This window comes from Suncus etruscus, chromosome 12 (genome assembly GCF_024139225.1).
Source record: "Suncus etruscus isolate mSunEtr1 chromosome 12, mSunEtr1.pri.cur, whole genome shotgun sequence".
Taxonomy (NCBI): domain Eukaryota; kingdom Metazoa; phylum Chordata; class Mammalia; order Eulipotyphla; family Soricidae; genus Suncus; species Suncus etruscus.
The window spans coordinates 5,020,859-5,046,219 of record NC_064859.1 but is presented as its reverse complement, the minus strand read 5'-3'; the positions used below and the strand labels follow the sequence as shown (position 1 = coordinate 5,046,219).

The 25,361-nt window shown below is 36.2% G+C and overlaps 1 protein-coding gene across 1 annotated transcript in view; it reads right to left on the bottom strand.

The window, feature by feature from the left end:
- The window catches only part of MOXD1 (monooxygenase DBH like 1), a 193,123-nt gene extending 168,254 nt beyond the window's left edge, over positions 1–24,869 (bottom strand). The window contains exon 1 of the mRNA XM_049785015.1: positions 24,661–24,869. Coding sequence (XP_049640972.1) covers positions 24,661–24,869 — 209 coding nt within the window. The remainder of the gene's footprint in view (positions 1–24,660) is intronic.
- Positions 24,870–25,361: the final 492 nt, after the last annotated feature.

Below are 25,361 nucleotides of genomic sequence, written 5' to 3'. Positions count from 1 at the left end.
TATAATTTTGTAATTTATGCACATATTTATTAATCATATACTTAAATGGGAGCATAGAAGACATAGTTGAAGCTGTCTTTCTCCAGGGAAGAGTTATAATAGCTTCTCCCAGAAACCTCAAAGCTACCAACACAGAGCCTCTTTCTGTTAGTTTGTTAACTTTAGAGTTCTTAGATTCTGCAGAAAACATAAATCTAAGTTTGACTCTATGTTAGAATTTGACTACGATTGCAAATTTTTCAAGAATATTTTTTCCTAACAACACTCATGAATTAGAGTTAGCACTTAATATTTTGTTTTATTGGGTACATTTTTTAAAGTTTCTTTTTAGCTAATGGCCTATAACTTTTAGTTTTCCAGCTAACTATTAATTAATAACTGCTGTTATGCCTCAAGAGCAAAACAATAGAAACTGGCAAATCTCTTGGGGCATTGGTATTTCAGGACTGTTTGGCAGTGATGATTTTAGCTTTTGCTTACTATGTTTTATTTCTTGAATGCCTACCTGTTTATATGTGATAGTGTTGTGTCCAATTTTCAAGATGAATCAATGATCTTTACTTCCAGACAATACTATTTGGCACCTTCCATTCACTTGGGGTCATGGTTGATGATTCATGTGTCAATTCAGGTAATAAGGGGGAAAAAGCCTGTCTTCCGAGGATAGGCCACAAAATCCTTGCAGCTTCCACGTACCTTCTTCTATGAATCACTTACTCTAGAAGAAATAAGTGTTACCTTGTAGAGAGATTCAATCAGTCTGTGGAGAAAGCATAGGGGGACTCAACAGATTTCTCCCATAAAGCAACTATTAACTTTGTAACTATGTGAGTAAACCATCTTGAAAGTTCTGTCACTTCTGTATTCCTAATCTAAAAACACTGTGATAGAAACTGAATATTTACTGTAGTTTTAGGACATTAAAAATTTGTCATATAGCAATAGAAATTAAACAGAGTAACACTTAGTGAATCATATTCAGCATTTAGAGATTTTTAAAGGGCATTTTCACTATTTTAATCTATAATATTTACAGAAATAGAATTGGTGATGGAACATATGTAAATAAACATATGTAGATATCTACTCCTCAATATTTTCCCTGGCTAATCCCTTCTTTGATCATTGCACCTAAAATTTTAAGCCCACATCTCACACTCCATGTCCTCCCTCTCTGCATTTTCAGTACTATTGTATATATTAATAATTTTAATTTCTCTTTAAAGTTTTTTCATTGCAACTATATAATGTTAAAGGGTAAGAATTTTGTCCTGATTAGTTCACTGTTCTATCTCAAGAACAGTGCCTCAGTTTCTAATGAATATTTGTACAATTGCTGAAAAAAAAAGATAAATTTTAGCCTAAATTTCAGCCACATAATATTAAAACTTCTGTGTATTCTGTTCTATTGTGTATGTAAATATTTTAGGGGATTATTATGTTACTGACCCTAACCTGATTGGTGATTGTGCCCTACCCTAGGGTGTGACCTGGCATTCTGCCCCCACCCTAGGGTAGTACCTGATTCTTCTTCCACCATTGGTTGGTATCTGATCCCACCATTGGGTGGTACCTGATTCTGGGGGATAAAAACAAGGGTCTGTGGAAGGCGAGAGGCTTTTTGCAGGAACTGATGCTGAGGCTTTGGACTTCAGTCTTGTCCACCGAATAAAGCTAATATTTCCAGAAGCCTGACTGTCTGCGAGCTGTTTACCCGTCGTTTCACCTCAGAACCGTCAGCTAGACAGGGTGGCAGATGCGTGCTCCGAGCTGGAAGAGAAAGGCCTCACCCTCCATCCCTCCATCAGTCAACCTCTTCAGGGGCTGACTTGCAACACTGTTAAGACTCCCAATAGTATCAAGTACTACCATCCAAGTTATCAACATTTAATTATAAAATTTTCTAAGCTATGCCAATTATATCTTCTGCTCCTGAAATCTGTAGCATAGATCTTTCTCTTAATCACACATAATTCACTGGCTTTCTCAATTATCTAGACAGGATTTGCTTTGATCAGCTTTGCTTGGTCAAATCAAAGTTGCACATCTTAAATATTAATTAGACAAAATAAATACCCCATATCATATCCAATTATTCAGATCACTTACTTAAGAAAAGAGATGTACATTTAATAATTATACTCATTTATCTGGAGTCAGTATTACTTTACCTAAATTTTAAATTTGATTGATGTGTGCCCTGTTTCTCATGATAGTAATATTTAAGAACACAGACTAACATTAGAAAACTTCAGGAAAATAAATGAATACAAAGATCTTAACTTTTGCTCCTCCTTGCAAATTTCATTAAAGTTGTATTTTTGTGATAGTTTAAATTTTCATAAAATTAATATGCTTATTTAGACATTATTCATTAAAAGAAAATATCTTATTTGTCACAAAAATGTATTAAAACGAGGAGCTCTCATTATAGCACTGAAGGCATTTTAAGTGTCATGTGGTATTCTTATATTTTTCTATTTGGACCTAATGTATTCCAGTCTAATATCAAGTTCTTAAATCCACTCTGATATACTTTTGTTCATAATATTAGGAAGAGGTCAGAGTTTGTCTTTTGTTTGTTTGGGTTTTTTTTTTTTTACATATTTCCAAACAGTTTTCGTAACACCATTTGTTGAATTGGCTTTCTTTTTTCAGCTCCATATGTTTTGCTTCTTTATAAAAGATAAATTGATTTTATACCTGTGGGTTCGTCTCTGGATTTTCTGTTCTATTCCATTGATCTGAGATTCTGTCCTTATTCTAGTATCATAGTATTTTAATTACTACTATTTAAAATCGGGAAAAATGATGTCTCCCATCTTCTTTTTCCTGAGGTTTCTTTGACTATTCAGGGTGAATTTATTGTTCCATATGAATCACAAAAGATTTTGCTATATTCCTTTTAAAATGTTATGTGAACCTATAAAGGGACTGCATTAAATTTGTATACTATTTATGGGGTATTAATCCTCATAATCCATGAAAAGAGAATATGTTTCCATTTCCTCCCTATTTTCTTTTATTTAAGTTCTTTGCATTTTTCTTTTATAGATCTTTCAGCCATTTAAGTGAGCCAATTCCTAACACATGATTTTCTAAGGAACAATTATGTATGGAGTTGACTTTTTAATAACTCTTCTATTTCATTATTCATGTTTAAAAAAGCCATGCCTTTTGTGTGTTAATTTTAGCTTACCACTTTACTGTACAAAACTAAAGTTTCTAGGGGCCAGAGAGATAGTTCAGCTGTAGGGTGTTTGTCTTGCATGCGGCAGACCCGGGCCAGGAGTAACCCCTGACCACCACCAGGTTTGGCCCCAAACCAAACTAAACCAAACCAACAAATAAATGATACATTCTGGGTTTGTTTTTGTTTATTTTTTGTAGAGTCTAAGTACAGTATCATGTCATATGCAAATAGTGAATGCTTGATTTCTTCCTTTCCTATCTGGATACCCTTGGTATCTTTTTTTTTTTCTTATCTAATTGTTGGCAAGTAGATCCAGTACTATACTGAATAAAAGTGGCAACAGTGAACAACCCTGCCTTGTGCCAGATCTTAAATGAAAGCATTTATTTTTCTCTCCATTGCGTATAATGCTTGTAGTAAATTTCTTTGACATGTTGAGAAAAGTCCTTCAATTCCCATAATTTTGAGAATTTTTATCATGAATGGGTTCTGAATCCTATCAAGTGCTTTCTTTGGATCTATGGATACTATCATATAAATTTTACCTTTTTCCAATATTGCTATGTTGTCTTACATTGATTGACTTGTGTATGTTAAACCATCTTTGCATCTCAGGAATGAATCCCACTTGTTCATGGTTCATGAACTTTTTGATAAATTGTTGGATTCAATTTGCTAGTATTCGATTCTTTTTGAGGATCTTTTCATCTATATTCATCAAGGATATTGGTCTGTAATGTTTCTTCTTCTTCTTCTTCTTCTTCTTCTTCTTCTTCTTCTTCTTCTTCTTCTTCTTCTTCTTCTTCTTCTTCTTCTTCTTCTTCTTCTCTTTTTATGCGAAAGTGTTGTCTGAAACCAGTATAGATACTCAGAACATTTTGTGGGGGTTGTTTCCTTGAAATGTTCTCTTTTAACTTTGGATTTTGAGTCTCTATTTGTTATTACAAATGTGTTTCTTGTAAGCAGAAGAAGGTTGAATTCACTTTTTATTCCATCCTAGCACTCTATGTTTTCTAGTTGGTACATTTATAAAATACCTGTACATTAACTGGGCACAGTGTTTAATATGCTTCTTTGTATGTTCTAAATAAAATTCAATCAGTGGTTTCTCTTTCACAACTTGTTTCTTATTTATGAATCTATAAACCATTTAATAAAAGACATGTTTGCTTTCTTAATTATCTGAGTGGAGGAATCTCTTAAATTCAAGTATAGTTCAAATTAGTGATGATCATTACACTAGACATGTAAATTGTTTATGGTTGTTATTTTATTTCTCTTTTGTGGCAGTGGAGACAAGGTTTAGAGCACTGCTACTACAAGTTTGAAATTCAAGGTTTGCTTCTTGTGATATTCTGGAGATTGCCTGATGCTGAAAATCAAATCTGGGGTTTTGTTGTGCAAAATGTATATATTTTAGCCTTTCTATCTACATTTCATGCCCTATAGTTATTTTAAGTTATTAAAATTAAATAATAATATAATTGGTGAGATTAAAGAGAGACTGAAGGTGGTAAAACATTTGCCTTACCTTGACCCCTATATTTCAATTTCTGGCATTGTTTATAATTCCCTGAGAAATGACAAACTCATTCTTGTATAGGCAGGAGTAGCTGTGATGACAGTAATGTATGGCTCCCAAACCAAACACACATACACATAACCACATTTAAAAAAACTGGGAATAAATACATGAGAATGCCATCCAACATTTAAATTTTTGCTCTAGAGAAACATTAGATCATTTATAAAGTTAAAAGCAAAAATATACTTCTATTTCTTGTCAGGATTTTCCCATTGTTCTTGCAAGAACATGATTCTTTAGCATACTTGAGAACTATAATGCCACAAAAAATATTCTCGTAACTGCAAGCCAGTTAGAACAAGTTTTCTTAGTTACCAATGCTCAGACTACAAATGAATTTCTGTAAGCATGACCAACTGTACCCATAGTCATGTGCCTCCACAGGAGCCAAAAAGCATACTTGAGAGGGATTAAAATAAAGGTGAGCCAACACAATATTCAAGTTATTGAATTTACATAACCAGACAGGTCTTTGGGCTGAAAGAAGAGTTACTATAATTCTATTCACAAGTTCCTATGAACCAACAACCATTTTAATTCTGTAGATATTCTCTACTGAATCTAAAAGGGAAAAAATCGCTTTATTATAGAGCACATGGAATCTTTTGCCAGATGTAAAGCAACTCTCTGAGATTGCTGCCTTGAAAAGTTTTGGAGCTAATCTCTCTAATTAGGGCAACATTTAAAACACAATCTTTCAAAAAGGATTGACTTATTAGTCATATGATGATGATGAAGGTGATATAATGCTGTACTTCCTGATTATTTAAGCATAGTTAAGCAATAGCAAGCAAGAAGGACATCAAAAGACAGCACATGTCCACACTTGAATCATCACAAAACGTGTAGGTGGGAGAGCCTATGTCTTGTAATGTAAGACAAATGGGCTGTGTCTCTAGGGTACAAATCATCTGTGTTTCATGAGACATACCAAGTCTACATTTGTGTTAGGGATGAACATCTCCAGTATAAAACATGTTCTTCAGTACCCAAGTAGTATGTACTATCTAGCCTTTATAATTAATTTAATCTTTATCTCAAAATATGGGAAGATTAATGTAGAAAGGTATACATAAAAGTGTATCTAATAGAAAAATCGTAATGATGCTTCTTTTGAATCATAATGATGCTTCTTTTTACTCTTAAAAGTAAGATCAAAATATATTTAGCCTTCTTTTTTAAATAAGTCCTATTTTGGAAAGGTGCTTGAATAGACCTACAGATAAATCTTTCCAAAGAGTATATTATAATATTTGGGTAAACTACACTAAAAGATAAGTTTGACTTTAATATGCAATTTAATCTGCTTGCTCTTCTATTTCTATACAAGAAAATGAGAGAGGAGAATGTGACAAAGCATCATAGTTATGAGCAGAATATATTATGTTATAATGATATTTTAGAAGAAAAGCACGTTTGAGTGCTCTTAATTCTCTTTAATTTTTCATATATCTCCCAATGGTGTTGAATTAAGAATGAGTTAGAGGGGCCGGCAAGGTGGCGCTAGAGGTAAGGTGTCTGCTTTGCAAGCGCTAGTCAAGGAAAGATCGCGACAGCATTTCGATCCACCAGCATCCTATATGGTCCCCCCAAGCCAGGGGCAATATCTGAGCGCTTAGCCAGGAGTAACCCCTGAGCATCAAATGGGTGTGGCCCGAAAAACCAAAAAAAAAAAAAAAATAATGAGTTAGAGATACAAAGTAGATAATATGTAATCCTTGAACCATAGAGCTGCAGAACTATAGCAGAATTCTCTCAGCAGTCTTAAATATCATTCAGTGGTGTGAAAAATAAGTATAAAATCTATTAACCATTTGGTTCCTAATGACCATCAGTCTTCGAAATCAAAGCTGGTGTGCAGAACTAACTGAACAGAGATCTAGGAACAGAGACCTAGGAGCATCCATATGGATGTTGTTCATTCAGGGAGAGCGGCAGTGAGAGAAGATGAGGCTTTGGCACATTACGTTCCTCTAGTATTTACTGGGGAGTTTGCTAAAGTTTAAAATTCTAGGTCATGTCAAAATGTATGGATTTCCAGTATAGGAGCTTTTACACAGACTCAGAAATTTGTAGTCTTCCAAGAAATAGAGGATTTTCCAATTCAGGATATATCAACTTTATAAAAATCTTGTTTAAGGTATAAGAGAAGTGATTTATTTTCTTTTGACAACAGAAATGGTACTGAATTTGCTCATGAAATGGAAATAAATTTCTCTCCTTGTCTTGTGAGTAGTCAATATGAATATATTTTGGGATATGTATGGGATCACATACTTAAGAATTGGTAAAGCTGATCCCCTGGGAATCTAAAGGTAGCTTTAACCATGCTTCATTAATCAGGTAGCACAACAGCAAAGCAGGATGAACCCAGATTGAGAGAACAATCTTCTCAAAATGTCTTTTTCTTCTTCCAGAACATATAAATACAGATTTATATTGTTGCACACAATAGATTTTTTCTGACTACACCCTAATTTTACTTGCCTTATGTTCTCAATATTACTTTATAATGTACCAAATCTTTGTATTTTGTATAATGTACAGCTGGGAAAGAGCCTCTGAACGCCATTTTTTCAAAAATGTGTTTTAGGGACTAGAGCAATAGCACAGTGATAAGGTGTTTTGCCTTGCACGCGCTGCACGCATATAGTCCCCCAGAACCAAGGGCTATTTCTGAGCACATAGCCAGTAGTAGCCCTGAGAAAAACCGGTGTGCCCCCCCCCAAAAAAAATGTTTTTTTATACCCTAAATATTTCCATTGGAACACAGGGGAACAAAACAAGCAAAATTTTTCAGATCACCAGTAGATGCATCCATTATACATCATCATTTTATTTTGCTAAAATAACAATATAAAAATTTGTATTTAATGCCCCATGACAAAGCTCTAAAATCCAAATTCAGGTTTTACATTCATCTAGCTTCTAGATCATCCCAAGTATATTTATAATATTCAAGTATTCATAGTAATTGAATAAAAAATACCTAGCATATCAATTCTGTTTGACATTTGTATGTCTTGTAGGATTTTGTATAATTGATAGAGACTATATTTCTATAGTTCTCCATTAATTTTTTCTCATGGAAGGATAAAACTTTCATACCTGGAAAAGTAGGGAGGTTTAAAAAGTAGTAACAGCTCCGGAGAGATTGCACAGCGGTGTTTGCCTTGCAAGCAGCCAATCCAAGACCAAAGGTGGTTGGTTCGAATCCCGGTGTCCCATATGGTCCCCCGTGCCTGCCAGGAGCTATTTCTGAGCAGACAGCCAGGAGTAACCCCTGAGCACTGCCGGGTGTGCCCCCCCCAAAAAAGTAGTAACAGCTAAAAACAACTATAGGTATTGGCTTATCTTAATGCTCAGCTGAGTCTTTAAAGTTAAGGTAGATCAGACTTATTTAAGATTGTTGAGGCTAAAATGACTAGAGGTTGAGGAGATATCTCAACAGTCATAGACACCTACTTTATATGCACTGAAACCAGGTTTTGAACCCAAAATTTCAAGCTCTTCTCTCCAATACTGCCAGGGATGGCCCAGGTGGAGGTCCCTCACAGCAGCATTTCTGTAGTTGCCCTTGTACTTCAGAACCACAAAATCTTGGCAGCACCACATGACTGAGTCAGAACATTAGTATACATGCCTGAATGAGTGAGTAAACTTGGCAATGTCTGCCAACCCTTGCCCTGCTTGAGAGTTTCTTCCTCCCAAAATGAACAAAAATTAAATGATTGCTAAAGAAGAAAAGTTGATTTATAGGAGATTGTAAAAGTAAAAAAATACAGATTTTTTGAAGAGAGAGATATAGACCATGGTAAAGAATACAGCTGCCCTTTAACTTAAAAGGGACTAATATTTGTGAAAAATATAAATATCACCTATGATAATAAGTTATTAACATACAAGAGTATTTCATTGAGAATATAAAAGAGTCAGATATCTTTATTTTAAAACTAATATTTAGTTCTGTGACCATGGATAAATTTTCTTTTCAACTTTTTGGGGGAGGTCACACCCAGCGGTGCTCAGGAGTTAATCCTGGCTCTGTGCTCAGAAGGTGACTGGCAGGCTGGGGGACCATATGGGATGCCATGATTCAAACCTGGGTCTGACCTGTGTTGGCCGCATGCAAGGCAAACGCCTTACCGCTATTCTATTGCTCCAGCCCCAAATATTCCTTTCTTAATCTCATCTTGCAATCTGTAAAATAATGATGACTTCACAAGATTACTGTACACCTAAATAATATGGTATAACCTGAGAATATATTAGCATACTATGAACATTAGCCATTAAAGATGATGCACATCACTAAGATAATTGTTCACAACTACCAAAAGTGGCTGAAGACCAAAAACTATAACTATGCAAAAACTAAATGAAAAAACACAGTAAGGTTTATTTAAGTATCTTCTCCAAAATCCCTAACTTCAGTAACTTGATGTCATAAAACTGTATCTTAAAGAAATAGAAGATGAGACTGTATAGGATTCAGAATCGAGATAAACCCAGAAACTATGAAGTAGTCATTAGGAGATAAAAAGAGTCAATATTATCAATAATAAATTGAGTTTAAATAGGATTCAGAGCAAGAATTAATCAACAATTATCATATAACATCATACTCCTTAGAAATCACTGAAACTAAAAGAGAAAAAGCTAGTTTAAATGGAGACTCAAACAACTTATTTGAATATTAATGTCAAAGGTGTTCCCAATACCTTAAAAAGTTTAGAAAGATAGAAGTAATAGGTATAGACATTTATATCCAATATCTGCAAAAAAATACTGGGACAATTTTAAATAAAATATTTAATTTATTGAGAATAAAATCAACCAATTAAAATTTTATATTAACTAATTTCAAATTGATTACAATTAAGGAAGTGCTGGGACCTGAGCAACAGCACAGCAGGGGGGATGTGTGCTTTACATGCCAGTGACCCAGTTCCATGTGGCATCCCATATGGTCCCACTTGCCTGCTAGAACTAATTTCTGAGTGCAGAGCCAGGAGTAACCCCTGCACTGCCAGGTATTTCCCCAAAACCAAACCAAACAAAAATTAAGAATTAAGAAAAATTAAGAAAGTGCTATATTTATAGACAGGAAAATCAATTATGGTATTTTCTTTTTATATTTTATTTAAACACCTTGATTACATATATGGTATGTATCTATTATCTAATAGAGATAAGATAACATTGTGGTGCCATGGAACCTTACAAACCCAGAACATTGATATGATGACCTGGTACAGGCCTCACAGGTTTGGGTATTTTCCAGTCACCACTGAACCAGAGAAGCCATCTATAAAACATCCAATGTTGTTTATGACATCACCTGGAAGCAATCCTCTACCAGAGAAGACCCTACTGCTGCTCTGACATCAATTTACTCAAAAGAGTCTTCCCTTAACACTGAGAAGATTTAAACAACAACAACAACAACGACCTGTGTACTGGACAGGGCTTTCTGCATTGCCCGTTAATTGCGAGTTAAAATTAGATGCTGCTCTGCACCATCCTGACTTCAATGTAGGATATACAGATTCCAGGACCTTCAATACAGAAATGTGAGATCAACAACAGAGACTGTGAAAAATATAATTGTAAGGGCACTACAGACAATGACTGGGATTGGACAAACTAGTTTGCCTGGAGCCTAGAAATGGTCTTATGTCAGGAAACTTCAGGGGTAGGGTCTCCTTGTACTTAGTCCAAAGTTTTTTCTTTCCATGACCCCCATACTTTGGTGGGCCCATGCAAACGATAATTGCCACACTAACATTGGTTTTACAGTGCTCTTTTGACTCCAAACCTTTAAGAAACCACTAGTAAAAATATCTGGAACTGGAACAAAAAAGGTTTACATTAGTGTTAACATATATGCTTTTAGATGCCCTAGCATTCTGGGGGATAAAGGAGGGAGATAAGGGATATATGCTTGGGAACATGGATAAAGGGAGGACAACACTGCTAGTGGAAAGGCCCTCATTTATTGTCACCGTGTACCTTAAATATCACTGTGTAAGATTTGCCATTATATATTTTAATAAATGTATGTAATTTAAAAAAATCATAGACGAGTGATACTATTCTGTGTTTCTCTCTATCCCTCAGATTTATTTCACTCAGCATAATGGTTTTCATGTCCATGTTTAGTATATATATACTATATATTTATAAACAGAGTTTCTTTAGCATAATGATTTTCATGTCATGTTTTAGCATATGGTTTAGCATAATGCTTTTCATGTCATGTTTAGTATATATATTATATATGTAATATATATATATATATATATATATTAAAGAAACACAGTTTCTTTAGCCACTCATCTATTGGGCATCTGAGTTGTTTCCAAATTCTGGCTATTGTAATAGCACTGCAATGAATGTAAGTGTGCAGAAGGAATTTTTGCATTATGTTTTTAATGTTCCTAGGGTATGTCTCTAGCAGTGGTATAGCTGATCATATGGGAGCTCAATTTTCAGTTTTTTGAGGAATGTGTTCTATTCCCCACAAGTATTCCTAGAACATGCAGCAGCCAATCACAATGTTGGTCATAGGCAGCCAGCAAAGGGAGTGAGTGATATAAGTTGTACAAATTGTATATCAGATAATATAATTTAAGTTGTATATCAAACTTTATATATTCTATTTATTATAGTTTATATTATATGATATATTTATGTAAATATATTATATAACTTATATAAAACTTAGAATTTATATAAAATACAAAAACATATAAAATATAAGTTTTATATGTAAAACTTTATATATAAAACTTTTTATGCTCAGGTGTTACTCCTGGCTATGTGCTCAAAAATTGCTCCTAACTCAGGGATGCCGGGGATCAAATCAAGGTCGCCAGGGTCAGCTGCATGCAAGGCAAACACCCTACCACTGTTCTATGGCTTTGGCCCTATATATAAAATTTTATATTACCAACATTCTGATTGGCTGCTGCATGTTCTAGATGACTTCTGGGGAATAAAACCACAGCTTTTCCTCTTTAACTATCAGGAGCTACCAATTGTAGAATCAGTGCTTTATTACAGGTCATTTCTTAATACAGAGAGAATTAGATACTCTTTGTAGAGAAGGCTTTATCTGAAATATTCAGATTATAAAAGTAATTCAGAATATCACCGTGGGTTGGAGATATAGTGCAGGTATTAAGGCACTTAACTTGCATGCAGCATACCCCAGTTTAATAATTGGCACCACAAAGTCCTCTTGAGCCCCCACAAGCACAGAGCCAGGAATAACCCCTGTACACTACTGTGTATAGCAATGCAATTTGCAAAGAAAATATGCAAAATAAATAATCTTAACATTGGTGGAAGAACACTAGCACTCTGGATTTTGGAACATTGGATACTTAAAATTGTGTTATTAATAGTATTGCAAATCACAATAACAATAAATATTTAAATCCCATTATAGTCCTCTAAATGCCACCAATTCCTTCTTATAGCTGGGTTATCTTAACCTTATATTTGATAGATAGTTAGGAATGGTAATAAGCCTCAATTTATCAAGTGACAAAATCTTATTCCTTTCTTTCATGGTGTTTGTCTGGAATTCTACATTGTAGAAAACAAAAAATGTGTTTCAAAAAAGTGTCATGTGTAATTGAAATCATTTCATAGTAGTATTACTCCAGAAATTTTCTGCTGCCAGGAAATTCATATGGCCCTGGTTCTCCAGCACTAAAAATACATTCCAGGGCAAGTTAGACCAAGCAGTGACAAGACTTGAATATTATCTCAAAAGTATTTTCCTCCAAAGAACTCCTGCCAGAGCTCTTCCTGCCTGCCTTCAGGTTCCTCAAGGTTTGACTGCCATTTGGCATCGGCAATCTAAGGTGTGTCCACCACTATTAGCTAACTCAGATGTACTAATCTGAGTTATTTTTTTTATGATCTCGTTTTTGCTATATTCTACCTGAGACCTTCACTGGGTGAATTCAGTGATGATTCACCTCTTTGCTAGTTGGAAATCATAGTCATATTTTTGTGTTCAGATCATTCCAAGGTAACTTCTCATAGGAGAAAAACATCATTAATGATGACTTATTTTGTTTTCTATTGCAATCTGTGTTTCTTAGTATATTCAATTTAAGTACTATATATATGAATCTAACTACCAAATAGTTTTGTGACTGCTTGGAATTTATTTGCAAAGACAGTCCCTTTCTGCTGTCTATCTTCTTTCACATCTACACTCAATTTTTGCTTCATACAAGTCAAACTGTCCATTGATACATCTTCACTAGACTAAATCCAAATTCTGAACTTTGATCTTTGTCAAGATCTTTGGTAAGGATATTATACTAATCAGAAGTTGTAGATTAACAAATTAATGCCTTTTAAATGCAATGACATGTTCGCTGTAAGTGCATGTTTGGCTATATACCTTGATACTCCAGAAAGATGCCAGGGGTGATTTTATAGATTCATTGTTGCTAATGCAACTTAATCTTTTAAGTCTCTTACTTGCATCCATTGTAATGTTTTCTGGTCCATTTCCAGGTAAACAAGGGGAGTGGGTCAAGTCAGACACATTGGGGTTTCAGGTATACTGTATAATCTTGCAGATACAAAATTATCTCTTCAGCCTGGGGAGGTAATGTGACATGCAGTGGAAGTAATAGATTACACAAAATAGCTCCAAAACATAGAGCATACTGGGCCCCTTTGACCTCCAAATGTAATTTTTGACTCTAGGGTTTTCTCCTTACTTGAAAGACACATAATCCAGTGTGTGTGTGTGTGTGTGTGTGTGTGTGTGTGTGTGTGTGTGTGTTCCTCAAGAATTTCAGGGACAGCTTAGAAATTTTGGGTTAGCAAATATTCAAATACTTTAAAAACTAGGTCAGCATGGGACCAGAGTGATAGCACAGCAGGTAGGCCCTTTGCCTAGCATGTGGTCTCCCCAGCTTCAATCACCAGTAATCCAAAAGGTCCCGCCAAGCCCTCCAGGAGTAAATTCTGAGTGCAGAGCCAGGATTAATCCCTGAGTGCTGCCATATGCGGCCCAAAAATAAACAAAAAATTAAAATTGACTCTGACCAGTGCCATAAGGGTTCATATCCAGCAGTATTTAAAAGCTATGGTGTCGGGCCGGGCGGTGGCGCAAGAGGTAAGGTGCCTGCCTTGCCTGCGCTAGCCTTGGACGGACCGCGGTTCGATCCCCCGGTGTCCCATATGGTCCCCCAAGCCAGGAGTGACTTCTGAGCGCATAGCCAGGAGTAACCCCTGAGCGTTACCGGGTGTGGCCCAAAAACCAAAATAAATAAATAAATAAATAAATAAATAAATAAATAAATAAATAAATAAAAGCTATGGTGTCATGGTCTGAGGAATTCATGTGTATATTCAGATACACATTTTAAGATAGCTCTTGTGAGCAAGGTAAGCAAGCTCTGAATCTATAAAACGTCGGCTAGAACAGTAATACAGTGGGTAAGGGTCTTGCGTTGCATCTGCCTAACTCAGGTTCAATCCCCATCATCCCATATGATGCCTAAGTCTTCGAGCCCAGAGCCAAGAGTAAGCTTTGAGCACTGCTGGGTATAGTCTTAATAGCAAAAGAAAAAAAATGAAAACATAAAGCACTCTCTGGGCAGAAAAGTGGGGAATCTAAATTAGACCACTAGTGGAAATCTCTGTTTTTCCTTTTAATTAATTTCCTACTTAATTGCTGATTTGGGTAGTTCCACCCCACCACTGCCTCTTATGTTAATGTCTCTTGGAAAAAAGAGGAGTTTTCTTAGAACTGAGCAAACTGTACAACTGAGCAAACTGTAAGGGAGCCACATGGGGACAACAAAGTGGCGCTCGGAAACTTTAGTAAGAGTTGGCACTGCCCTTCCTTAGCATGTAGCTCTGTATCTGTTCTATCTTGAGTATCTATGGAAAGTCTCTTGCCATCAGTCCTGGTCATTTGGCATCTTTAGGAAATCACCCCATCTCCCCCTTTTTGTGAGTCTAGGGATGTTGATAAAACTATCCGTGAAAACTGTCAGCTTTTACCACAAGAGTCTGAGAATTTCTCTTCTTCTTTGTTGTTCTTATAATTTCTGTTTATTTCTATCTGTCTGCATACCATCACTATCCTGCCTCCCTGCTTGACAGTATGACAGGCCTATTTTAAGTTCACATTGTTAAAGTTTGATTCCATTGTTGTTGCCTTTGTCTTGTATATTTAGTTCTGTCCCTTTTTAAAGCCAAAATTATGGTTTTTATTAGAAAATTTTTCATAGCTAATTTTATATTCATAGTTATGATTGGTTTACTTAAAGAATATTCATCTACCTGACTCGGATCTATCCAACACATTTTCCTGACTCCGGTCTATCCAAACTATTGCCTGAATCCCATTCAGGTTGTGTTCTAGCAAAGTTCTACCCTGAATACATAAAAACAATAAAAGTTTCATAATTGAGTTTAATTTTATAGTCAACTGGATTTAAATATAAATACTTATATCTACCCACAACTTTATTTATATCCTTATGACAAAACTACATTATTTTGATACGTATATCCTTTGATTGATATTCTTTAAAACTAGGTCATATAAATCAACCATATTTTCTTTAAAATTGTTTTGCATTGTCATCTATAAAATTATAGACACCTGTAAAATTACTTTTTACTTTTCCCTTCCACATTTTCTGAGTTAATTAGCACAAGTACCCTTAATTATGTTAATCTGCCCCTCAGGTGATATATGTTAAATTCTGGCTAATACACAGCTCAGAGGAGAAGCAGAGGTAAGATCAGAATAGCAAATGAAACAGCAAAAGAACAGCAAGAACAGTGAGACAGAAACACCAAGCTAGAGACCAGCAAGATCAAGATCTGATCTTAGATCTAAGATCTTAGAAGACAGCCTGATCCTAGAGGCTGCTCAACCCCTGGAGCCTTTTCTCGTGACTTGGTTTATTTCTTTTACTTCTACTTTTCCTTTTTCTTTTCTTCTTTCTTTCTTTCTTTCTTTCTTTCTTTCTTTCTTTCTTTCTTTCTTTCTTTCTTTCTTTCTTTCTTTCTTTCTTTCTTTCTTTCTTTCTTCTTTCTTTCTTTCTTCTTTCTTCCTTCCTTCCTTCCTTCCTTCCTTCCTTCCTTCCTTCCTTCCTTCCTTCTTTCTTTCTTTCTTTCTTTCTTTCTTTCTTTCTTTCTTTCTTTCTTTCTTTCTTCTTTTCATTCTTTTTTTTTGGGAGTTGCATTGGGTTCGCCACATGTAAGGTGGCCAAAGTGCAAGGCACTTTGCTATCAAAGTGCCCGACCACTGACTCAGTCTATTTTATTTTTATTTTAATAATATCTTTATTTAAGCACCATGATTACAAACATGTTTGTAGTTGGGTTTCAGTTATAAAAAAAAAAAAAAAAAGAACATATGACACCCCTTGCTGTAGCCCAGACCATCCCAGGTGAATACCACACGAATACCACACACACACACACACACACACACACACACACACACACACACACACACACACGAAGTTCAGCACAGCAACCTCTGTGGTCCCTGGTCCTGTTGTGCCTGGGATTATCTAAACCACTGCAGTAGTGCTCAGAAGGCCACCAGGATTACACCAGAGATGCTCATAGAGCAATGGCTGGCAATGCAAGGTTAAATATTTTACCTTCCCTGGTCCAAGTCTTGAACTTCTGCCAAATTTATTCCTAAATATTTACTTTTTATTGTTGTTAGTGTAGATTGAATGGTCTTGACTTCCCTTGTAGATGTTCATTGCTAAATGTAAAAAAAGTGATTGTGAATACTGACCCAGAATTTCGCACTTTGTAAAACTTGCTTATTGGCTCTTTATAGATTTTTTTAATTCCAATTGATTTTCTCATAAAGTCATGGCCTCTGCAAGTAATAATTTCTCCTGTTAATTTTTAGCAAATCCTTTTATTACTTTTTGCTTTATTATAATGATTACAAATATCAAAAAATATTAAATAGAAATGGTGAGAATGGGCAACTTTGTACTTCTCAAGCTCAGAGCTAACACTTTGATATTCAAATTATACCACTAAGATGTGTTGACTTTAAGTTTATTCAAGATTACCTTTTTATAGAAAAATATTATTTTCCAGTTTTTTGAGATTTTTATCAGAAATGATTATTATATTTGTCAAATGATTTCCTGAATGTATTAACAGATTAAAGTGTTTTTTCTTTTTTATTAATATGGAATGCTACACTAATTGCTTCTCAGATGTTAAATCAATCTCTATTTTTGTGAAAATATATCTCTTGCTATACCTACTTTCTTCTCATTTTCATAATATAATTTTTCTTATTGAAGAGTATATAGTTCTTGCTAAATTATTTTAGGCAACTTGCATATACTAAAAAATCAGATTAAGAGAAATATATCTTTGTAAGGAATACCCCAGAATAATGTGGTCAAATCTCATGTTTTCAATTATATAGCCATCATGATTCCCAGTATGAGTTGACAAAAAAAATGTTTTATAAATAGTCCCTTTAGAAGCCTATAGCAATGATTTTATTCCTCTCCTGAAGGTAGTGATTAAAAAATCATAGTCTGTTGGTTCAAATTTTGACTCTAAAACTTTCTATGAAACTTGCATAAATTATTTCAACTCTTTAACATTAGTCATTCCAAGGCAAGAGTGATAGCACAGCAGTAGGGCATTTGCCTTGCATGGGGCAAACCTGCAAAAATCTGGGTTCCCTTCCTGGTATCCCATATGGTCTCTTGAGCCTGCTGGGAGTGATTTCTTTCTTTCTTCTTCTTCTTTTTATTTATTTTTGGTCTAATAATATTTAATGTTCTATTTCTCTAGCTACATCACAAACCATCACACATGTTTAAATGATTTTTCAGCTATGCAATTGCTTTAATGTCTTTACTAGAAAGATATACTTTATAAGCAAAAGGCAACCTTCTGAAGAAGTATAATTATGGGATACTGGTTGATCATCAATCAACATTGGGTGATGTTGATTCTCATGGATGGTGGTGACTTCAGAAGAACTCAATTATTTCTTGCTGCTTGAAACTTCAAATTATCTCAGATTTCTCTCCTTTTCAGTGTCCAATTATTCAGTGGTGATTCAAATTTGGGAGTCGGCCCAGAAAAATAGGAGCCGCTGAACTCTGCTGGAACTCTGATGCCAGCACCTCTCACTGACTATCTCCTGTGCTGAGCTGAATCCTCAGCCTGATTTCATCCTGTGTGTGGCTTCATCTGCAGATGGCTAACCTTCTGTGGAGGTGAGTTGATCCGTCCAGAAAGGGAGGAGCCTCTGAACACTGCTTGAATTCTGATGCCAGCACCTCTCTCTGACTGTCTGCTGTGCCGTGCTGCATCCTCGGCCTGATTTTATTCTGTATGTGGCTTCATCTGCAGATGGCTAGCCTTCCCTGAAGTTAAGTTGATCCGCCCAAAAAGGGAGGAGCCAGAGGAGCATGGCCATGTAGCAAAGCGGATCAGCTGCGCACATCATTTAGCCAATGAATACAACCACAACACGTAGAACAACACACAATACAAGTGTGACAGTGGGGAAACAATGCAGGCCAGCACCAGGCATAGGGAATGAAGATGGCTACTCTGATGACCAAAACATGGCCAAGCAACTAGTCAGTCTCTCAGATAAGGAGTTTAGAGTAGAAATATGGAGGATGTATACAGAACTCAAAGAAAGTATAGAACAGAACACTAATAGGAATCAAGAGAATATGAAGATAGAAATCATAAAACTCAAAACTGAAATTTCAGGTCAAATAACAGGTCTGAAAAACTCAGTAGACAAATTTAATGACAAAATAGATGACCTCTCCATCAGGGAAACATCAGTAGATAGAATTAGTGCATTGGAAGATGAGATAAATAACAACTCCATACAACAGAAGAGAATGGAAAAAAGCCATATAGCAAATGATCAAACAATGGAAAATTTACTCAAAGAATTTGAACAGATGAAAATAGAAGTCTATGATAAGCTAAACAGAAACAACTTAAGAATCATTGGCTGGGGCCGGGCGGTGGCGCTAAAGGTAAGGTGCCTGCCTTGCCTGCGCTAGCCTTGGACGGACCATGGTTCGATCCCCCGGTGTCCCATATGGTTCCCCGAGCCAGGAGCAACTTCTGAGCACATAGCCAGGAGTAACCCCTGAGCATTACCGGGTGTGGCCCCAAAAAAAAAAAAAAAAAAGAATCATTGGAGTCCCAGAGACCCAGGAAGAAAAACTCCAGGAAGAATCAACAGTCAAGACATCATTAAAGAGAAACTTCCAGAGCTAAAGAATATATGCGATCAAATCCTGCATGCCCGAAGAGTATCAACTAAAAGACCCCCAGAAGAAACACCCCAAGACACATCCTAGTCACAATGACGAATCCCACAGATAGTGACAGAATACTGAAAGAAGCAAGATTAAAAAGAGAAATTACATTCATTACATTGAGAATTACTGCAGACCTGTCACCAGAAACACTCAAGGCCAGAAGGCACTGGTGGGACATAGTGACAAAACTCAATGAAATAAATGCTTCGCCTAGAATACTGCACCCAGCAAAACTCACTTTCAGGTTTAAAGGAACAATTCATGGTTTCACAGATAAACAACTCGGAAACCTTACAGACTCAAAACCAATCTTAAAATAAAAAAACTGAAAGATCTACTTTAAGACAAGACTGACCAACAGACACACCAAACTTTGATATAACGATGGCACTAAATCCCATGACAATTCTTTCTCTCAATGTCAATGGACTAAATGCACCAGTTAAGAGACACAGAGTGGCTAAATGGATTTAAAAAAACTCAATCCAACATTCTGCTGCCTACAAGAAATGTACCTGAGTAGTCAGAACAAACATAGACTCAAAGTAAAAGGCAAACAACACCCATTAAAAAGCTGGAGTGGCCATACTAATATCAGATGATGCAAACTTTATACTCAGGAAAGTTGTAAAGGACAAAGATGGACATTTTGTATTAATCAAGGGATATGTACAGCAGGAAGAAATCACTCTCCTAAACATATATACACCAAATGAGGGGCCAGCAAAATATTTAATACAATTGTTGACAAATCTGAAAAAGAATATCAATAACTACACAATAAATGTTAGAGACCTCAACATGGCATTGTCAACACTTGATAGGCCAAACAGAATATACTATACCTGAAGAGAGAAATGGAAGAAAGAGGCCTCGTAGAGATATATAGGACACTCCACCCCCAGAAACCTGGATACACATTCTTCTCTAATGTACATGGAACATTCTCAGGATAGACTACATGCTAGCACATAAAACATACATCCATAATATCAAGAGGATGGATATTATGCAGGCTACCTTCACTGACCACAAGGCCCTGAAATTATATGTGAACTACAAAGGGACACAGAAGAAAAACTTTAATACCTGGAATTTAAACAGCCTAATACTGAATAAACAATGGATCCAAGATAAAATCAAAGAGGAAATTAAAATCTTCATGGAAACAAATGACAATAGAAACACAAGCTATCAGAACCTATGGGATACAGCAAAAGCAGTACTGAGAGGAAAATTTATAGCTTTGCAAGCACACATCAGGGATGAAAAGGGGGCATACCTGAATAGCTTAATGACACAGCTCATAGAATTAGAAAGTGCTCAACAAAAGGAACTAAAAGTAGTGAGACAGAAGGAAATAACAAAGCTGAGAGCAGAAATCAATGAAGTGGAAACCCAAAAACAATCCAAAAGATCATCAAAAGCAGAACTTGGTTCTTTGAAAAAAAAACAACAAACAAACAAGATTGATAGACCATTGGCAAAACTAACAAAGAAAGAGAGAGAGAGACTTGATAACTTGTATTACAAATGAAAAAGGAGAGATCACTACTGATATGGCAGAGATTCAAAGGGTAATCAGAAACTACTTTAAGAAGCTCTATGCCACTAAAAATGAGAACCTGGAAGAAATGGATAAATACTTGGACTCATAATCTTCCACAGTTGAATGAAGAGGATGTAGCATATCTAAACATCCCCATCACTAGTGAGGAAATTAAGACAGAAATCAAATGCCTGCCCCCCCCCCCAAAAAAGAGCCCAGGCCCAGATGGATTCACTAATGAATTCTTTCAAACTTTTCAAGAGAAACTACTACTACCAATCCTGGCAAGACTCATAAAATCGAAAAACAGGAACACTTCCAAATAGCTTTTATAAAGCCAACATCATCTTGATACCTAAACCAGACAGAGATGATACCAAAAAAGAAAATTACAGAACAATATTGCTGATGAACACAGATGCAAAGATCCTTAATAAAATACCAGCAAATAGGATTCAATGCCTCATTAAGATGATCATCCACTACGATCAAGTAGGTTTCATCCCAGGAATGCAAGGATAGTTTAACATCTGTAAATCTATTAACATAATACACAACATCAACAATAAGAAAAATAAAAATCACATGATCATATCAACAGACACAGAGAAAGCATTTGATAAGGTCCAATACCCATTCTTGATCAAAACTCTCAGCAAGATGGAAATGAAAGGAACCTTTCTCAATATAGTTAAGGCCATGTACCACAAGACAGTGGCAAATATTATCCTCAATGGAGAAAAGCTAAAAGCCTTCCCTCTAAATTCTGGCACAAGACAAGGCTGTCCTCTCTCACCACTCCTATTCAACATAGCACTGGAAGTACTTGCTATAGTGATTAGGCAAGAAAAAGATATCAAGGGATTCCAGATAGGAAAGGAAGAAGTCAAGCTCTCACTGTTTGCAGATGACATGATCTTCTCTACTTATAAAACCCTAAAGTCTCTACCAAAAAGCTTCTAGAAACAATTTATATAGCAATGTGGCAGGTTACAAAATTAACACACAAAAACCAATGGCCTTTCTATACACCAATAATAATAGTGAAGAAATGGACATTAAGTAAACAACCCCATTCACAATAGTGCCACACAAACTCAAATATCTTGGAATCAACTTGACTAAAAATGTGAAGGACCTATACAAAAAACTATAATACTCTGTTCCAAGAAAGCTGAGAAAGCTTCTCAGCTCCACTTAAGTTGAGAAGCTTCTGCACCTCAAAGGAAATAGCACCCAGGATAGAAGAGCCACCCACTGAGTGGGAGAAACTATTCACCCAACACCCATCAGATAAGGGGCTAATCTCCAAAATATACAAGGCACTGACAGAAATTTACAAGAAAATAACATCTAATCCCATCAAAAATGAGAAGAAATGGACAGACACTTTGACAAAGAAGAAATACAAATGGCCAAAAGACACATGAAAAAATGCTCCACATCACTAATCATCAGGGAGATGCAAATCAAAACAACTATGAGGTACCACTTCACACCACAGAGACTGGTTCGCATCACAAAAAATGAGAACAAGCAGTGTTTGATGGTAATGTGGAGAGAAAGGAACTCTTATCCACTGCTGGTGGGAATGCCGTCTAGTTCAACCTTTATGGAAAGCGATATGGAAATTCCTCCAAAAACTGGAAATCGAGCTCCTATACGATCCAGCTATGCCACTCCTAGGAATATACCCTAGGAACACAAAAATACAATACAAGAGCAAGACTCTGGAAACAACCAAGATAACCTTAAACAGATGAATGGCTAAAGAAACTGTGGTACATATACACAATGGAATCTTATGCAGCTGTCAGAAGAGATGAAGTCAGAAAATTTTTATATACATGGATGTACATGGAATCTATTATGCTGAGTGAAATAAGTCAGAGAGAGAGAAAGTTGCAGAACAGTCTCACTCATTTATGGGTTTTAAGAAAAATGAAAGACATTCTTGCAATAATAATTTTCAGACACCAAAGAGAAGAGAGCTAGAAGTTCCAGCTCACCTCATGAAGCTCACCACAAACAGGGATGAGTTTAGTTAGAAAAATAACTACATTATGAACTATCCTAACAATGAGAATGTATGAGGGAAATAGAAAGCCTGTCTAGAGTACAGTCGGGGGTTGGGTGGGGAGGATGGAGATTTGGGACATTGGTGATGAAAATGTTGCACTGGTAATGGGTGTTGTTCTTTACATGACTAAAACCCAAACAAAATCATGTATGTAATCAAGGTGTTTAAATAAAATAAAAAAAATTTGGGACTCACCTTAATTATTTATATGTTATCAATCGTTAATGTAACTTCAAACTAGCCATGATTGACTTATAACTCTTAAGATAATACTATAAGACTGAAATATTACCCAAAAATATATAAGTTATTAATCATTATGCTGTTCGTAACAGTGAAAATTGAAAATATCTTGCAATGTGGGAATAATTTATTTTCTGCATTAAGGCAATAAAGTATTCTATACTCGTTTAAATTTGTACTTTTAAATGTATAATTATTGACTTTTATGATGCACATTCTATTTTATTGAGACAAGTTACAGAGATGTTTAATTTGATCATTTATAAAATTTAATTGATTGCAGAGCCAGGAGTAACCTCTGAGCTCTTCTTGGTGTGGCCACTCTCCCAAAAAAGATAACTCATTCCAGGACCAGGGTACTAGAACAGTAGGTAAGACTTTTGTCTTGCACATGACTTACTCAGATTGGATCCCCAGCATCTTATAAGAACCCTGAGCCCACCATGATTAATTTCTGAGTGCAAAGTCTTGAGTACCTATAAGAATAGCTAGGTGTACCCCCCAAAAAAACCAGAAGTATTCCTTGTACCTAAAATCCTTTATCTGTAAAATGGGCAGGCACATAAACTACTATAATGAAAGATTACCAGTAAACGTAAGTAAAATACAGATCCTAGTACTTGGTGAAATGAACTCATAAAAAGGTCACATTATTAACTAAGATTGCTATAAAACCTCCTCAACTTGACCAAACTTCAACTGTCTTCTTCTTCTTTTTCTTCTTCTTCCTCTTCCTCCTGTTCCTCCTCCTCCTTCTCTTTTTCTTCTTCTTCTTTCTTCTCCTCCCCTTCCTTCTCCTCTTCTTTCTCCTCTCCTCTTCCTTTTCCTCCTACTCTGTTTGGTCAAACAGGTTGTACCCTATTCAAGATATGCGTGCTACTCATTGGTTGGATGCATCTTTGAATGGAAGCATCCTTTGGATCGGTGCCTTCGACCACCTGTTCTCTACCCCCGGGTGTGATCTGGCACTTCCAAATAAAGACCCCAGGTCTCAGGGGAAAATCTCTTGCTGTTTTGGTTTTCTACCACTGAGCTAACTGCTGAGGAGTGGAAAGCTTGCATGTAAAAGTCCCTGATCCTGTTTTATCGCTTTAACCATGTGTGGATTATTTCCTGTGTCAGTGTTTGCTTCCAGACTCAAACCTCTCCAAAGCCCTGGGGATAAAGCCTGAGGCTTCTACTCTACTCTTCCTCCTCCTCTTTCTCTTTCCCCTTCTTCTCCTTCCTCTTCTTCCTTTTATCCTTTGTTATTTTTCTTTTTAGTGTTATTATTTTTTTGCTTTATTTCAGGCATATATGGCAGTGCTCAGTGCTTACTCTTGGACCTGTGATCAGAGTTCACTCACGGTGGGTCTTGGAGATCATGTGTGGTGGTGAGGAATTGAACCTGAGCTGGCCATTGCAAACAAAGAGGCCTACCTGCTACACCACTGCTCTGGCACCTAAATGCATCTTGAACTTGAACCCCTGACCTCTCCTCTCATAAAATATTTATTTTATAAGACTTTCAATAACAATTCCATTTTCTGTCCCTTTGAGATGAAAATATTTACAGTAAAAGAATGATTTTTTTTAGGAAACATCCCTTTGAAACATTATTAAGATATTGTTGGAATTTGGGGACTCAACTGGGGAGCAGCCCACATCTTTTGCAGTTACTGGGGGAGAGCTGAGGCCAGACTACTGGTGGTCGCTATTGTCAGCACTTGGGAACTCGGGTGGGGAGTGGCCCACATCTTTCGCAGGTACCGGGCTGAGGCCAGGTTACCAGCAATCACCATTGTCAGCGCTTGGGGACTGCACCTTCTCACAGGTATCAGGAGGGAGAAGGCCTGAGGGTGGGGCCAAACCTCAGTGACCACCAACATCATCCCTGCCTAGGGCCTCATGCCAGAGTAAGGAAACAGCCACATGCCACAGGTAACAAAGGATGGCTGAGAACAAGGGTAGAACATTCTAAGCCACCAAATGCAATATATATATATATATTGCATTTGGTGGCTTAGAATATATATATGGAAACTAAGGACACTAGCAGCCAAGGATATGGAGAGAAATCCTAGCAAGTTTCCAAGTCCACCACGAGCCCAATAGATGAGGACATAAAAGTGGCAATCAAAATCATGGCAGTAGAAATCAAGGAATTACTGGCCAGCGAGTTCAAGAAATCCATAGATGAACAAGTCAACCAATACAACGATGAACTTTACAGAAGATGAGAGAATCCATACAAATGGAATTAAAGGAAATAAAAAACGTCTTAGTAAGTGATAATAGCAGAATTACAAGTTTGGAGAATCGCATAGAAGAACTTGAAGAAAAACTACAAACCAAAAATGACAAAGAAGCCAGTAAGAAAA